This window comes from Castor canadensis, chromosome 2 (assembly GCF_047511655.1).
Source record: "Castor canadensis chromosome 2, mCasCan1.hap1v2, whole genome shotgun sequence".
Taxonomy (NCBI): domain Eukaryota; kingdom Metazoa; phylum Chordata; class Mammalia; order Rodentia; family Castoridae; genus Castor; species Castor canadensis.
The window spans coordinates 54,519,938-54,537,492 of NC_133387.1; the positions used below are offsets into that span (position 1 = coordinate 54,519,938).

Here is a 17,555-nt window from a genome sequence, read left to right on the forward strand (position 1 = left end):
ATATTCACTCAGTTTAAATAGTATTTGTACAGAGAGCCTCCCAAAAGGGCTGAAAATGCTTGTGTTATAACTTTTGTTGGTTCAACATTTAATTAACATTAAGAAATAGTAACAGCTGCTCTCTGACTGTTCTTATGCAGTATGTTAAGATGGCGATAATATACAATTGAAACAGCAAAAGGAAGACAACAATAAGTTTATAAATGAGTCACCATAAAAATCTAGAAAATAATTTTAAAATAAAAAGCCAACCTCAATGCCCAGAAAGCAGGAAGTCTTTCTTGCCTTCCCAGAAGGCAAAGAAGCACTTAAGGATTAGTGAGGTCATGTCAAAAAGACACAGGAAACTAAAGGGCTCCCACTAAGCCAATGTTCAATTTAAGCATCACAAAAAATAATGATTGAGATTGAATATAAATATTACATAAATAAAAATTCACAAGTCCATCCTTTAAATTTTTGAAAGAGAAAGAAGCTAGGGGCAAGCCTGTAATCCCAGCTACCTGGGAAGCAGAAACAGAAAAATAGCAGCTAGAGGCCATCAAGGACAAAGTTAACACAAAGCCCTACGGGGGTTGGGGTGCGGAAAATAAAAGCGAAAGGGCTGGAGGTTGGCTCAAATGGTAGAGTGCTGCCTGGTAAGCTTGAGGCCCTGAGCTCAATCTGTACAAGAGACAGAGAGAGAGAAACGTAAGTTTAGGATGCATATACAGTTGACAAAACTATAAAGAAAATCATTGAACTGATTATCATAAAGGTCAGGCAGTTGTTTCCAGTAGTAGAAGTGGAGAGAGTATATAGGATTATGGAACGCTATACTACTGGTGGGAAGGGTTACACAGGCATTTTCTTCATAATTACTTTTTTTTTTAATACAGGGTCTTGCTGTATAGCCCAGGCTGCCCTCAAACTCAATCCTCCCACTTTGGTTTCCACTGGGATTAGTTACGTATAATCATAGCAAGTCCGAAGACTATATTTTTTAAAAACTAAGGAGAAATCAGAATGCTTAAATAAACCAGCAATATGAGCATATATAGGGTTCTGACTCCACTCTGCTCAGTTCTGGTCTATCCTAAGGACTGCTTGAGTCTTGCACAGTATCCTCTCTACCCATGAGTCCTGCCCTCTGAATCCTATAAAAGGCTGCAGCCTCTGGGGTCCTGATGACTCTAGGATTCTATCCAGATACTCCTTCAGAAACAATTTCCCACATCTTAGCTTTAGTATTTTTCTCTTCCCCAGATCATTCTCTGACTCTTTGCCAGGTCCATTTAATGGACTTTCCAGTACCTTCCAATTCAGTTCCCTTTGCTCTGGGCTTTGCAGCCAAAGGTGGTGACAGCACCAGTAACAACCAAGGCCACCCTGAGTTGAGCTCAAGAGACTTTCTATGAGAGTAAATTATAACTGACCTTCCAAAAGCCTAGTTTGGGGATTCACAATTTAAAACCACCAGTTTATAACTTATAGCACACAAGAAATGAAACATGGTCCAGCTAAGGTATAAGAAATTTGCGGTCTAAAAAAATGGACATAAAATAAAGGGGGATCTACTTTATGGGGGAACCAAGGGAGAAATGAGAGGTGGGGAGAACAAGATCAAAATATATCATATACATGTATGAAAAGGTCATAAAGAAGCCCATTTAAAAAAAAATTACAAGAAAGATTTTTAAAAGGGAGGAGGTGAGAAAGAGTAACACGTAGTGAACATGATCAAATTGTATTATATACATATGTGGAAATGTGACAATGAAACCCCTTACATTGTAGAATTAATATGTGCAAATAAAAAATGTCAAGAAAAAAAGAAATGTAAGGTCTGTATAAGTCCCTTGGGGTATTCTATCAATGGCAAAATCTTACCCTCTAAAAAGTTTCAAAAGCTCAATATATATTTCAAAGACAGGACTTTATTATTACTCACAGAACACGAAATCATAGCTGTGAGAAGTATAGAATTCTTTCCAGACTTGCAATGGGCCTAAAACCAAAAACCTAAAGCCTTGATAACTATTTGTAATTGACATTATATGATAAAAACAACTGTAATGGCACCATTAAAAAAAAATCAAAAGTCTGCTTTGGAAGGCAGTTTAGCACTTCTCAAGCAATTAAATAGAAAATTTCCATATGACTCATTTCTAGGTATCTCCCCAAGAGAAATGAAATATATATCTACTTGCATATGAATGTTCAAAGCAACATTATCTATAATAGCCAAGATTTAAAAAAAAATCTGAATGTCAATGATCAGGTTAATGGATAGACACAAGGTGATGTAACTATACAATGAAATAATATTCAGTAATAAAAATGGATGAACCACTAACACATGCATGAAAGAAGTTAGACACATGAACACATACTGTCTGAGTCCTTTTATAAGAAATGTATAAAGACAAACTTAAAAAGACAAAATGTGAATTAGTAATTGCCTGGAGTTGGGGGAAGGAATGGAGATTAAGTATAAATGGGGATAAAGAATCTTACTGAAGAAATGAAAAGTATTTCAAAACTTATTTATGGTGATAGTTGTACCACTCAGTAAAATCACTTTGAAATGGATGAACTGAATAAAATGTAAAATATACTTCAATAAAATTATTTTTTTAATTAAAATTATCTAGTTTTATGCAACAAATATGTTTCTAAAAGTTTGTAGATTATATTTAGTAAGAAAATCAGAAATAAAAAGTACTGGGAGCCAGGTGCTGGGCTGGCAAACTGGCTCAAGTGGTAGAGTGCCTATTTGGCAAGCATGAGGCCTTGAGTTCAAACCACAGTACCACCAAAAAAAAAAAAAAAAAGAAAAAATAGCCAGGTGCTAGTGGCTCACACCTGTAATGCCAGCTACTCAGAAGACTGAGATCAGGACTGCAGAACCAAGGCAAGCCCTAGCAAAAAGTTCATGAGACCCATTTCAACTAATAGCTAGGCACAGTGTCATGTGCCTGTCATCTCAAGCTACATGGGAGGCTCAGATCTAAGGGATCATGGTTTCAGGTCATCCCAGGCAAAAAGAAATTTGGGGACCCCATATCAATGGAAAAAAGCTGTGCCTGTCATCACAGCAACTGCAAGAAGCATAAAATGGGAGGTCCATGGGTCAGGCTGGCTTGGGCAAATAGCAAGACCCTATCTCCAAAATAACCAGAAATAACCAAAAAGGGTAGGAGACTTTGCTCAAGCAGTAGAGTGTCTGCTCACCAACTGTCAAAAAAAAGAAAAAGAAAAAGAAAATCAAGAAATAACAAGTGTGAAGAAAACTTAGAAATTATCTAAAAACACACACAGATAAATACTGACAAAGATGAAATTATTGCCCAGCATGGTGGTACATATCTGTAATCCCAGCATCCAGGGACTAAATTAGGAGGATCTCAAGTTCATGGCCAATCTAGGCTGTGCAGTGAAACTCTGTCTCAAAAAAGACAAAATAAATAAAAAAAAATTCAAACCAAAAGATGAAATTCTCCATGATGTGTATAATTCCCAAAGTTGGCTTAAACACGAATGGAAAACCTGAACACACCAATAACCGTCAAAAAATTATTTATCAAAGATTTAACTCTTAAAAAGTTTCCAGAGTATCCAGGATAAAGCATAATGACATTTAAACATAAAATACATGTGCATTTATGTATAGTTATCCTTATCTCAACTAGCAAAAGCCCTTGGTCCTTCCTATTACTGCATATACTCTCTCTTCAACAAAATCAGAGATAAGGGCAAATAGTTTCTGCCTGGTAGCGAGGGGGAGTATGGAGGGAGGGGGGGAAGGGAAGGGGTGGAAGGGGTGGGGGGAAGGGGGGAGAAATGACCCAAACATTGTATGCACATATGAATAGAATTTTTAAAAACCCAGATCTAGAATTATAAAAAAAAACCTTGCATTTAAAATATATTTTTAATGTATAAGTAGAGAAATATAAATGGTGATAACAGCATTTTATTTGGTTCTTTTGGTAAAAGAAAAAGCTCTAGTATTCATTGTTAAGCAGAATGTTGACTATTGATTTATAAAAGCTAGTATCTACCATGTTACCAGTATAAGTAGTACATAAAGTTTTAATTTTATATGTGTGTGTTTATGTGTGTAACATACCTATAAAGATATATATAATACATATTAAATCATATATATCATATATATTATATCATATATTATATATATAATTTCTATAATACAAAAGATGTTTCAGGGAACTTTCTATAAGCAAAATCTTTATACATCTTTTTAACCTTTGATGCAAAAAAAAGACATACTAATTTCATTTGTAATTGTTGATACAAAAATTCTAAATAATACAACAGCAAATTTATTTCAGCAGTTGTAATGGATTACCAGGAGTACACAGACAGATTAAATCTAACTTAAATGTGATTAAGATACAATCAGTTGCAACATTCTACAATGACACTAGAACTTGCAGTCGAGCAGCCCTCCCTTTTTTGGAGATTGTCTCCATAATAAACCCTCAGAGTTTTCCAAGCCCCTGGGAAAAATAGAACCAGTAGAGAAAAGCAATTATAGTTGCCTCAAGTTGTTGATTGCAGAACTGTGCCCCTACAAGTTTGTTGCCTGTCAGCTTTCCCCATTCCTGAAAACTACTATCATCTAAGCATTAGATAAGAAAACTAGGAGCCAGAACTTAATTATCAAACTTGCGCCATCTGATCCATTCCTCACTTCATTCTGGAAGAAAACCTGTAACAAGGAAATGTGTTGATGGTCCAGGTTACAGGACTATCACATGTGATACTGTTTGAATTTGAATAAGCCATACCTAGGGAAAAGTACTGTCAAACCTAGGAGTCAGATCATAACTCTGAGAGTGGATGTCCCCATTGCTTTTCACTCTGGGACAGAAGATGCCTTGAACCAAGGAAAGAAAGGACTTGCCCTTCTCTTGGTCTGGTTGTGAGCAGAGGCTACATCTGCTCTCCCAGTGCTGACACCAACCTTCACAGCAAGGCTTGTGGATGTGTTTGGGTTCATGGGTTCTTGGAGTAACCACTCTAGCAGATGTTGGCAGTCATCGCTGGTGAAGGGTGGCTGTGCACAAAAAAACAGCTGTCATGGTGTCACTGCAGGGGATCCAGAGTTAAGGAAAACACTTGAAGATGAAGGTTAAAAAAATTTTTTTTGAGATGTGGTCTTACTAAATTGCCTAGACTGCTCTTATACTCTGAACTCAAGCAATCTTCCCACTTCAGCCTCCCAAGTGCTGAAACTACACACATGTGTCATCATGCCCAGAAGGTAAATTATAAAAAAAGGCTTGCAGGGTCTTGTGCCATGACAATTCACACAAAAACAGGATTGTAATTCCATGTTATAGTCACAACTAGAGAGACCATCAACACATGGGCTACAATGATGGCAAAGTCCACTTTATTTTCTGTGAACAAGAATAATTTTTAATAGTGGGAAACAATATAACGAAGTCCAATAACAGGTCAAACAAGAAAATTCATATGCTCACTATAATTGACTACAAACATATCCAACAAAAGCAAATACCAATTCCTTTAAAAGAAAACTTAATAAACAGATATAGGATATCATTTTAACATGATAGACTAGCTCTCACAGATCAATAATCAGGATTCTACTTAATAATAAATACTAGAGATATTCCTGTTTCCAAAAGAACCAAGACAGGACTGGAGGGGTGGCTCAAGTAGTAGTATGAAGCCCTGAGTTCAAACCTCAGTCTCAAAAAAAACCAAACAAATAAACAAAAGAACCAAGACAAACTTGCTATTATCACCCTAGTCATAAAGTTGAGAAATTTTAAGAAAAAACATTAAGGTAGAAAAAAGTAATGGAAAGTATAATTTTGAAAAAAAAAAAAAACTCTCATGATTCGCCATTCATATTATATCAAACTATGTTGTCAAATCCAAAAGAAAGAAAGTCATTAGCAGCATTTAGATAGTTCAATAAGGTATAAGTCAATGACTTCCTATATAATACCAACAACTAATTATAGCTGGATGCCTATGACTCACACTTATAATTCTAAGTGACTAGGGAGCTGAGATTGGGAAGATCCTGGTTTAAGGCAAGCCTTTGCAAACAGTTTGCAAGACCCCATCTTATCAGAGAAAAAGCTAGGCGTGGTGGTGTGTGCTTGTCATCCCAGTGATAATGGGAAGCCTAAAATAGGAGGTTCACCGTGCAGGTCAGCCTAGGCAAAAAGTGAGGTGATATTTCCAAAATAACCAGAATAAAAAGGGCTGAAGGAGTAGCTCAAGTGGTAGAGTGCCTGTCAAGCAAGCATAAAGCCCTGAGTTCAAACCCCAGTACTGCCAAAAAAAAAATTTTAAAAGCTAATTATAAAATATGATGGAAAAATATCACATCCACAGTAGCAACAAAAACAAGCACAACTTCTAGGAAAATATTCTATATAAAACAAAAACAATACCAAATTTTATTGAAAGATATAAAAAATGTTTAAATTTTTAAAAATACAGGATGGTGGTAGATGGAAAGACTCAATATAGCACAAAAATGCCTACTTTTAATGCCAAATTAAAAATAGGTTTACTGACATTCCAATACATTCCAAAAGGGAGGTGAAAAAATTATTCCCATTTTCATTTTAGAGAAGGCAAAAATATCTAAGAAAAGTTTGTAAAAGAAAGTTAATAATGAGGTGCTGAGAGACTGTTCATAGAATGGGCTAAAGACAAAATGTCAGAAGACTCAGATCTCAGCTAAAGAACAGTATTCCAATTGCTGGACCTATAGCAAGCGGGCCTTTTGAAAGTCATAACCTTCTTTGGCAAGGATTTCTTTGTGTGAAACTGAACTTTTGCCCAATCATCTCCTTTAATTATCAGGAAAAAAATCCAGTTGAACCAAGAAAATGATTTTTTGCAACTAGAAACATCTAGGGTCTACTAATTCCACTAAAATGACATGCAGAATCCAAGGCAGGGTAGCGGGTTCAGTGTTCCTCATGTTTTTCAAGGTCAAACCATTTGCTGGTTATTTTGATCAGTAATGATGAGACTACTACATTTGAAGATATTCTTTGATGACCAGCCACAAAGAGAACAAACAAAAGAACCACACTCAGTGATGGAATACAAACTTTGTTTAATATAATACAATAGGGGATGGTTGTCTTTTTGCTATAATTTGATGTATCACAATAATAAAAATAAAAGCACATGAGAATTTGTTCCTATATATTATCTGCGATCATTTGAAATTATTTGAATCTTTGATCAGATGACAAGTGAAAGAATTAAAGGTAGATGTTTTTAAACCTCCAAATTTACATGAAAACAATAGCTTTCTATGTTTTTAAAACTTGTTGCTAGTGAATATTATAAAACTGTTCTACAGGTTCCAATTCAAGCTATTTTCTAGGTATTTCATCAATTTAATTTTAAAAAACCATTACCAATATTATCAGTATTTGAGTCTGCAAACTTCATATGGCATCTTCCAGAATAAGAATCTGTAATTTATTTCAGTGGCAATACTTCAAATTGAGGACATTATAAGATATTTACCTTGTTTTAATATAGGCCATTTAACACTCATGAAAATAATATTTGTTGTATTGATGTTATTTTAGAGTTATAGTTATTCTCTGATTCATTCATGTTGGAAAGAGTAAAAAAGAAAGAAAATGAATTATGAGAGATTTTTCCATACCATCTGTTAAAACACAAATAAATAGCATATTACCATGCTTTATAATCAATGACTAGCTCTTCAGAAGGATTGCTTTGCAAAAAAAAGAATAACTGAATCTGATGAATAAATGATCACAACTGAGTAAGGGAAGGAGTAAATAATGCAACAAAGTGTGTGGAAATCAATAACTTCTGCTTAGACATCATCTAAAGTCTTTCCATTGCCTATGAGGCCCCAGGCATTTAGGCTCTCTTTTCTTTTGCAACTTTATTTAGTACCTCTCTTGGCTCACTCTGTTGTATCCTCCTAGGTTACCTTTCTGTCTCTTGAACATGCTAAGCATGCTGCTGCCTCAGCATCTTGACCCTTAATGTTGCTCCCTTATATTCAAATGTCACCTTAACTGTTCATCTAGCATCTTCACCCCTACACCTGACACTATTAACAATATTGTCACTCAGAAATTACCTTATTGAACATGTTCACTGCCTCTCTGAATAGAATGCAGATATTTAAGAGCAGGGTACTTATTTCCTTGTTTCTTCAAAGTCCTTGAGTTCTAGAAGAGCTCTTGGCACTCACTAAGGGTTTAAAAAAATATGTGAATGTGTACATATGTCTGTATGGTGAATACATGTCTCTATGTATATGTATACACATACACACATGCACACACGTACGTGTATATATATGAAATTAAGGTAAGGATCTCAAACTACTCAGCACAGATTTGTCTTCTGCACAATAATTTCATATTAAATGTACATATGAACAAATATTCACCAAAATGATTAGTGGGATAGCAAGTTATTTGTTACAGATTTATTAATAACAGTAACAGGTCTAATATTCATTATTCTCACATAACATCATCATTTAATTATAATCCTGTCTTCATCACTTATTTTTACCATCTTCACCAACCACACTGTAAATAGAGCATGGGTAAACGAGACTCTTCCAGAGCTAGCTTTCAATTCCAAAATACCCTGTCTTTTTCCCATTATGAGTTTTACTTTTCCTGCAAATTCAAGGCTCAGAGTGGAAAGCAAGTTAGAGGTGACTAATTGGCAGATGATTCCCCTCAGTGAAAGATAAGATTGAACTTTCCCATTTGAACAGAATTTGGGTGCTCTTTTTCTGACCTTCTTCCTGCTTCTTCTCCTACCCTTCCACCTTCCTGTTGTCTCCAAGACATCTCCCATTCTGCCTGGTCAGTCCCATCTGCTGACATGTGTAAGGTCTGAATTTCTAGTTAAGTTCCTACCCCTCCATCACACAATGATATGAGGGGAGGCAGAAGAGAGACTTTGAAAAAACATCATAGGGTAAGAGAAAAACTACATTGTTACTATTGAAATAAGAGAAGAGGGTGAGAATCTATAAAATACACTAAAATCTATAAAATATACTAGAATCTATAAAATATACTGAGAATAGTACAACAGAATTTCTTCAAAAAAAAAAAGAATATAAAAGGTGATTTCTTTTTTTTCTAATTATCTTTGTATGTTTCACATCACAAAACAACTAGCCACAGTCCATGTGGAGTGTTTGCATCTTGTGGTGTGTGTGTGTGTGTGTGTGTGTGTGTGTGTGTGTGTGTGTGTGTGTGTTCTGTCAGGTATAAAAAGATCAAGGAGTACTACTGAAGGGGATTTTTTTCAATATTCTTGCACTGCTTTTGACGTTTAATTATTCACTTCTTGAAGAAAAGGAGAGAGATTTACAGGAAAAGACTTAACCTGAATTGCTCAGATAATATGGTTAAATGTCTTTATTAAGCCTTTTTCTTTCTGAAGAATGTTTCACAATAACACCCATTGGTGACCTCTGGAAAGGTCCAATGCAGCCTCAGGACAAGTTTGGCCAGGCCAGGCCATATGTTTGGTTTTATTAATATATCTGTCCTAAAGAGTGAAACTGCACAACTAATGACCCCATGAAGGAGGATTGTTTCCCACCCTTTCTTTCTTTATAATTTTGATAAAACAGGAACTGGCTGTGCTTTTTGCTTTTACTTTCCATATTTTTTAGCCTTCTCCTGTAGAAGTTACAACCCAAAGGGTGAATAAACTCTTGTATAATCTAGTTATAGATAATCTAGTTTATTGAACATTCTGAGGGAATATTATGTAATAATACTTTTCCTTCTGTTCCAGTCTAAAAATATGTATTGTTAGATCCATTCTGAAACTGAAATCCAGAAACATATAGACTTATTTAATTTTCCTCCAGTTTAAAAAAATGTACGTGTTCTACATCCCTAGAATTGCTTTATAAAAAAAATTTAAAGAGTATATTCAATTTTCATCTTCCTGTTCCAAAACCAATAGAACCACAAAGACAATACACAAACTAAAAACCATGAAATAAAAGCCTTCTAGATACAAATAATATAGAAAATTTTGTATCATATCATGGTGGTTTTTGTAACATAGAAAAAATAACTACCTGTCTCTTCCATTTGATATAGATTGCAGGCAAAAAAAAATGTGCACATTGTCTATTTCTCAGCCCACACAACCTCCCTTTATGTTATTATTTTATTCTTTGTGTCTCTGGGCATTTCAAATTTGCACTGAAGATGAAAAATGTCTAATAGAAGTACTTGCCAATATCTTGAAATTGTTTTCTTGCTTCAACCTCAGTGTTATATGGCCTTACATGTTTCTTCTTCAGAAAGTTTTTGCATATAGATTTCTCTAAAGGAAGTAAGGCAGTCTGGGCAGAAATGACATGAATAAATAGTCCCTCTTTGGGTAAAAGTTAAAAAGTCCAATGTCGGGAACCAGGACACAAAGGGGGACTATCTTACAATTTAAAGGAAGATTAGAAAAAGAGTTATTGAAGTAGAAACCAAGGAACCTGACTCCCCAAATCTTGTCCAGTAAGGTAGTCACTAATCCTACATGTCTGCTGAACATCTGAAATGTGGCTATTGCAAGTAAGGAGCAAAATTTTTAATTTTTTTGAAATTGTCTCACTGTTGCTCAAATTCCTAGCCTCAAACAGTTCTCCTGCCTCAGTCTACTGAGTAGCTGGGACTATAGATACATATCAGGCTAATTTATCTTATTTGTTTATATTTAAACAACTAAAAATGACTAGTGGATATGTACCCAGCTAGTGCAATCATAAGACATGCTTCTTATCTCCTTTTTTAAATTAACTGAAAGACTTCCATCTAGCTGGTTCCCCAGTATAGACTATTTAGGCTCCAATTCTCACATCTGGTCTACCTGTCTGACCTTCTGGCCTCAGTATGTCTTCCTAAGCAATTGCACAGATGCTTCCAGCAAAGCTGTGGAACAACACTGCCAAGCCCAGAAACACAAGCCTACTCCTGCCATAGCTCTTGCCTTTTCCCATCTACCCACAATAAGAATCTGTTCATTTTTTAAAAATTTCTTAAAAAATGAACAGATTTATTAAACCTGCACTGATTCAAAAGCAAGAGATTAAATCCAGTGATTTATCAAAAGCCTCTTCCAAAGCTAAAATTCTATGTAAACATTTCTAAAATCATACTGGAATTATAGCATAATCCTAGTACCCTCAGTTTCATAGAAATCTATCCCTAAATCAAAGCATCTAATAGATACCAGACACTGTTTGGTACCACATCTCATACAAACAGTCCTCTGAACCACTGGTCAAAAAGTATAGCTTTCTCTTTTCTGTTGCTCTCAAGCAAGACATTTCAAAACCCAAAGTATTATTTTCATAATCCACAATTCATAAGAAACTCAGGTCTCATACATCCTATACAAAATACAAGAATAACTCATGCCCTCCACTGTATGGTCTTAAGTTTGTTATAGCTGTGCAATTTCAAATGTGTATCCATTTCTTGTTATATGTCAGATTTTATACCATAAAGTCAATAGTTAAAATAGTTTTAAATGCAGTATTTAACTGGTATAGGAAGACAAAGTAAAGTATAGTAAGAAAAAACATTACAGAAGGATAAGAAATTGGATTCCATGTGCATCTGATAAAAGTGAGGGCAGCTCAACAAACACTTACTGGTTTAGCAGGACATCGAGAATGAATAATGTTCCAAAGACATCAACCTGAAAGCTTGCCTGGTTAACGTGAGTCAGCTGCAATATCAAAAAGATACAAGGTATTTATTATTCAGCCATAGCAATCAAATGATTACTATTTCTTGCAATTATTCTAAAAGGTTTACAATATCACAAATGAGAAAGCTAATTCACCATGGAGAATAAATGAAAGCATACTAAAGCAAAATTTGCACTTTCTTAGAAGCCAAATGTTCACCAATCTGAAGTAAATTACCATCCAATCAAGGAGAACAAGTGCCCTTCTTTTCTGCTTTGTCTCAGTGGCAAAACATTGCATTTCCAAGACTTTACTTCATTAATCTTATTATATACTAAATGAAAAGCTCCTTTAAAATTAAGCTTTGTGCATTCAAAATGGAAAAGATGCTCAAATCAAGAGTGAAATAATACATTGACTATGATGCATTGACTATCTAAACCTTAAAAAAAAAAACTTTCCATCATACCTCATATACATACTTTAAACATAACATTTCAGTTCTAATTTATCAAACTAATTTCATAGAGGTTTCCACATCTTTCTAAGAGCAAATTTGAACCTCTGCACATGTATCAGCAATCAAAATTTTCTTTCATAAAAATAATCACTATTTCCTGTGCCACCTTATAAACTCCCAGAGATGATCATGAGTCTAGAAAATACAGTGTTACCGATATTAATATTGGCATACTATATGATCACGTGCATTAACTGAAAACAAGAGAGGAAGCAAAACTGATTCCATTTCACTCCCCAAATACTAACAGTAGCTACATATAAATAGAAAGACTATGAACTGATGGAATTTTTTTTGGCAGTACTGGGATTTGAACCTTATGTTTGCTAGGAAAGCACCCTACCACTTGAACCACACTGCCAGCACTGGAATTTTTGTTTATGTGTTTCTATAGTACCCAGTTTTCTAAGATGAACATGAACAATTCTTCCCACAATGAGAAAAAAAACAATGAGCATTATTCCAGAGATAAAAGGCCATCTGAGGCTGAGAGGCATCGAGGCTTTTTGACTTCTTACCAAGCTCCAAATGCAAATCCCAGATTTTCTAGTTATAAAACACAAACCTCCTCTCCCTCGATTTCAAGATCCTCCAAGCTCACCTCACCCACCCATCCTAGGCATAATGTCCAGGTATTCACCACATCCCAAGCACCCTGAGTTCTCTCATCTACTTTTTAATTCAAAAGCCGTGCTCATTCCAACTTTTCTATGGCTTTTGTTCATTTCTTCTGCTGAGTACTTTTCTTAACCAGACCCCCACACCAAAGCTGTTTTCCAGAAACAACTCTACCTGTCTTTCAAGTCTTAGCTCTCCTGTAGAAGTTCTCCCTTCTAGAATCTGCTATAGCTGCCATAACAAAAAAGCAGACTTGGTGTCTTAACCAGAAATTTATTTTCTCACTGTTGTAGAGGAATAGATGTTCAAGATGAAGGTCTTGGCAGATTTGGTTTCTCCTGAAGCCTCTCTCCTTTGCCCGCCTCTGTGTCCTCACAAGGCATTTTCTCTATGTGCATGCACTCCTAGTATCACTTTCTCTTCTTATAAAGACACCAGTCCTATTGGATTAGGATTCCCACCCCCAAGGCCTCATTTAACCTTAATCACCTCTTTGAAAGACCTGTCTCCAAATATAATCACACTGGGGAAATAGCTTCAACACATGAATTTTTCAGTCTACAATGCTTCTCTGAGTCTTCCAACCTCTTCAAGCCTCTTCTCCTCACTAAGGGTCAGGATCATATCAGGGTTTCAATACTGTATTTTCTGACTGACTGGTTCACTTGAAGGCTGTCTCATCAATCACCTGGATGCATAAATAAACAATGGAACAGCTATAAATTACCTGCTTACTGAAATGCAATCTTTCCAACAGGCTTACTCCGAATGCACTGTCAACAGATAATGTTCCTTCTGCCTAAAAGCTCTGAGTTGCCTGAAGTGCTAAGGATCATGTTTTGGGAACAGCCTAAAGAAATCCCTGCTTATCAGAATTGATGTCTGAATTAAAATGAACCTCTGTTCTTCCTAGGCTCTTGTAGGACTATTATAGTTTTTACTGAAGTCTCGTCTGAATCATAAATCTGTGGTGAACAGGGCAAAGGCCTCATGTAAGACATGAGGCATCATGATTACAACTTGGATCAAGGTAATATTACCATTCTTTTTTGGCAAGGTATTTACTACATTAATTCTAATTATTTTTCCTTTTTAATTAGCATATGATAACTGTACATATTTATGGAACATAATGTAATATTTCAAAAGCATGTATAAATGTGTACTGATCAAATTAGAGTAATTAGTATTTCCTAATGTGCACAGCCTTTGAATTCCTCTCTTCTAGTTCTTCATAAAATACTTAATAGGCTGTTAGGAAATGCAGTCACTCTACTGTGCTGCAGAGCACTAGAATGTATTCTTCCTATTTAATTGTATTTCAGTACCCGTTTTGTCCAACCTCCCTTTGTCCCTTTTCTATTCCCCTTCCTAGTCTTTAGTAATTACTATTTGGCTCTCCTCTACTTTAAGATCAACAATTTTAACTTACACATGTGAAAAATGTGTAATACTTGTCTTTCTGTGTCAGGCTCATTTAACTTAGCATAATGTCCCTCAGTTCCATCTACCTCACCACAAATGACTTCAGCCTAATTTTTATATTTTCTTTTTACTGTAACTTCACATTTGTTTTTTATTTTACAGGCCTCAGTCATACTTTAAGGAGTGAACCATATACTTGAATTCAAAAGAAAACATTTTGATGACTTATGTGTAGTAAAAAGAAAGTTTGCATTAGTGATAATAATAGGAACAGGAGTATGTTAACATAATTTGAATGTAGGACAGGCTCCTTTGGACTGTACACAGATTTGATGCATTCAACAAACTTCTAAGAGACTACCAAGTGCTGGGAACAATTTAGGTTTGGGGGCAATGAATTGGAAAAGGCCCACCATGTTTCTACTCTAGCAGAGCTAGGAAGGGAAGCAGAAAGTTAACAATTAGATAAAAAACAAACTTAGAAAATACACTATTCTAAGATTTAATAAAACAAAGTAATGCTGTCAAGAGTAATCAAGGCAGATGGGCTCTAAGGTGGTCCTGGAAGACCTCTCTGAGGAGATGACATCCAGGGAATAATATTAATGACTAGAAGGGCTAGGTGGTCAGCAGAACAATTGCTCTCAAGATACACGTACTCGGAATCCCCAGAACCTGTGAATGTGTTACCTTATGTAGCAAAACGGACTGTGCAGATATGATTAAGTTAAGGATTTAAAAATGGAGAGATTATCCTAGATCATATTAGATTGGTAGGCCCAATCTAATAACATAGGTCCTTATAAGCAGGAGGCAAGAAGATCACATTGGAGAAGGAGTTGTAATGATGGCATAGAGATCAGAGAAATGATGTGAGGTAGACAGATGAGCCAAGGAATGCAGGTCATCTCTTGAAACCAGACAAAGCAAGGAACTAATGTCCCTGAGAGCCTACGGCAGAAGAGTATAACCAAAACTTTCCTGTTAGCCTTACAAGACCCATGTCAGGCTGCTGATCTCTGGAACTGTAAGATAATAATTTTTTATTGTTTCAAGCCATTAAGTGCTTACTAATGTGCTACAGCAGCAATAGGAAAATAAGCCAGGGCCACTGGCACTGTCCTTGAACATTTAGAAAAGCAGTTCCAATAAAGAGTTTGTTGCACCAGTGTCCAGAATTGTTTTCCTCCACAGACTGGTGCCCACAGCAGCAGGATTGATACTTGTGAGGTCACAAGGATCAAACTCCAAACATAGGACTTCACACCTGTATTAGTCCATCTTGTTGCTATAACAAAATATTTGACACTGGGTAATGCATAAAGGAAAGAGGTTTATGTGGCTTACAATTCTGGTGGCTGCAGAATACAAATGGCATGACACACATGTCCTGACAAGAGTCCCCCTTGCTACATCACAACATGATGAAGAAGAAAAAGGAACTGGTGATATGCAGAAAAGGCCAAATGTAGAGTGGCCTCACTTTATACAACCTGCTCTCTTGAGAACTACGTTAGTCAGTTGAGAGAATGACATGAGTCTGAGGGCAGTGTGCTCATGACCTACTTACCTCCGAGTAGGCCCCACCTCTTAAAAGTTCTACCACTTCAACACACAGACAGACAGACAGACACACACACACACACACACACACACACACTGGAGACCATACTTCCTGTGGGACATACTTGCACTTTATCCAATCATAGCACCAACCAATCAAACTTGTGTGATTACTAAAATAAATGTGAGCACAGTTTCTTTGTATCCTGTGTGGTCTTCTAGCACTCAGGAATCTTCTCCATATGTCTAGTTTATAAGCAGGCCAAAGAGAAGAAACATGATACTTCTGTAGGTTATCTTGGAGAAAGAGTAAATTAAGTAGAATTACATTGAATTCTGCTGAATTAACTATTCAGTTTATTTAATACCATTATTGTGAGCCAGGATGGTTCTCAGAAACTTACCTTAAACCTTGCCTTTTTCATTGAAAGGGAAAGAAAATGTTTGAGAAGACCTAGAATTATAAATTTAATAAAATGAACTCCTCCAAATTAGTGCATGATAATGATTTATGATTGGGGGGAAAGGGTTGGCAGTACTTGGGATCAAACCCAGGGCCTTGCACATGATAGACAAACACCCTATTACTGAACTACATCCCAGCCCAATTTGTGATTTTAAAAACTAGTAAGCAAACACTTTATTATCATAAAATATTGAGAAAAATCCCTTGAGCTCACATAATACAACATCTTTATTTTACAAACAGGAAGACTGAGGTGAGTGTGGGCAAAAGTCACTTCCAAGAGCACACAGTTGCTGGTAGAGCAGATGTCTTGCCTCCCATCAAGCCTTTCCATCATACTTCAACTCCTTATGGTCATTCTGTGGCTTAGAGGTGCTTGCAAGTTTTACTGAGTTCTAGTGAGTAATTTATGATAGAAGCATTTTGATGACTCTATCATAAAAATAGATATGATTTTTTTCATATATGAAAAGGAAAATCAAAACATGAAAAACAATCTTTAGAACTGTTTTTTTCAGAAAAGTCAATGTTACTGCATCTGACATACATAACGTATTAAGCCAATCAATCACAATCTTAGAAGTTGAAATTATATTTCAAAATATAAATGGAAATCAACTTTTTAAGAAAAAAGTGATACAGGTATGGTAAACTATGGGTAACATATATAAAGGCTGTGAAACAAAAGATTCAGGGGAAAATAGCAAAAATAAAAAATAACCATCCAGATGGCAAGAACTCTTAATAAATCAATATAATTACATAAGGTTAATTTTAATTTCTAATTTCAAAAATGAATCATAGCATCTTAGGACCAGAAGAACCTGATACAATCCCCAGATTTAGACCTGTTTATTATTCATAGCAATAAATGAAATTTAAATGAAGTTAATATAACCCCATGCTCCTTATACATTTAGCTTCTTGGAAGTCCTTTTCTCCTCACATCTCCTACAATCAATGAACCTGGGCCAATCTATATATTCCATAAAGAAAATACAAATAAACTTTTCAAGACTGCTCTATTGATAACCATTTCTTTTCAAAAAAAAAGTTGACACTAAAACATGCATAGTCAAATCAGAACTTTGACACAAGGAAAAAGACAGGGTATTCTGAGTTCTTAGTGAAGTTCAAACTGAATAATGAATCAATGAATACCAATGGAGTGGGAATATTACCAACCAAATGGTATTATATAACAAAATAACTGTAAAATTAATTAACAT

At 35.5% G+C, this 17,555-nt stretch overlaps 1 protein-coding gene across 13 annotated transcripts in view; it reads right to left on the reverse strand.

The window, feature by feature from the left end:
- Window positions 1–17,555, reverse strand: part of Adam22 (ADAM metallopeptidase domain 22) — a 217,409-nt gene that overhangs the window by 174,139 nt on the left and 25,715 nt on the right. For all 13 annotated transcript variants that reach the window (XM_074064821.1, XM_074064820.1, XM_074064818.1 and 10 more), the window contains exon 3: window positions 11,696–11,772. In XM_074064821.1, coding sequence (XP_073920922.1) covers window positions 11,696–11,772 — 77 coding nt within the window. The remainder of the gene's footprint in view (window positions 1–11,695; window positions 11,773–17,555) is intronic.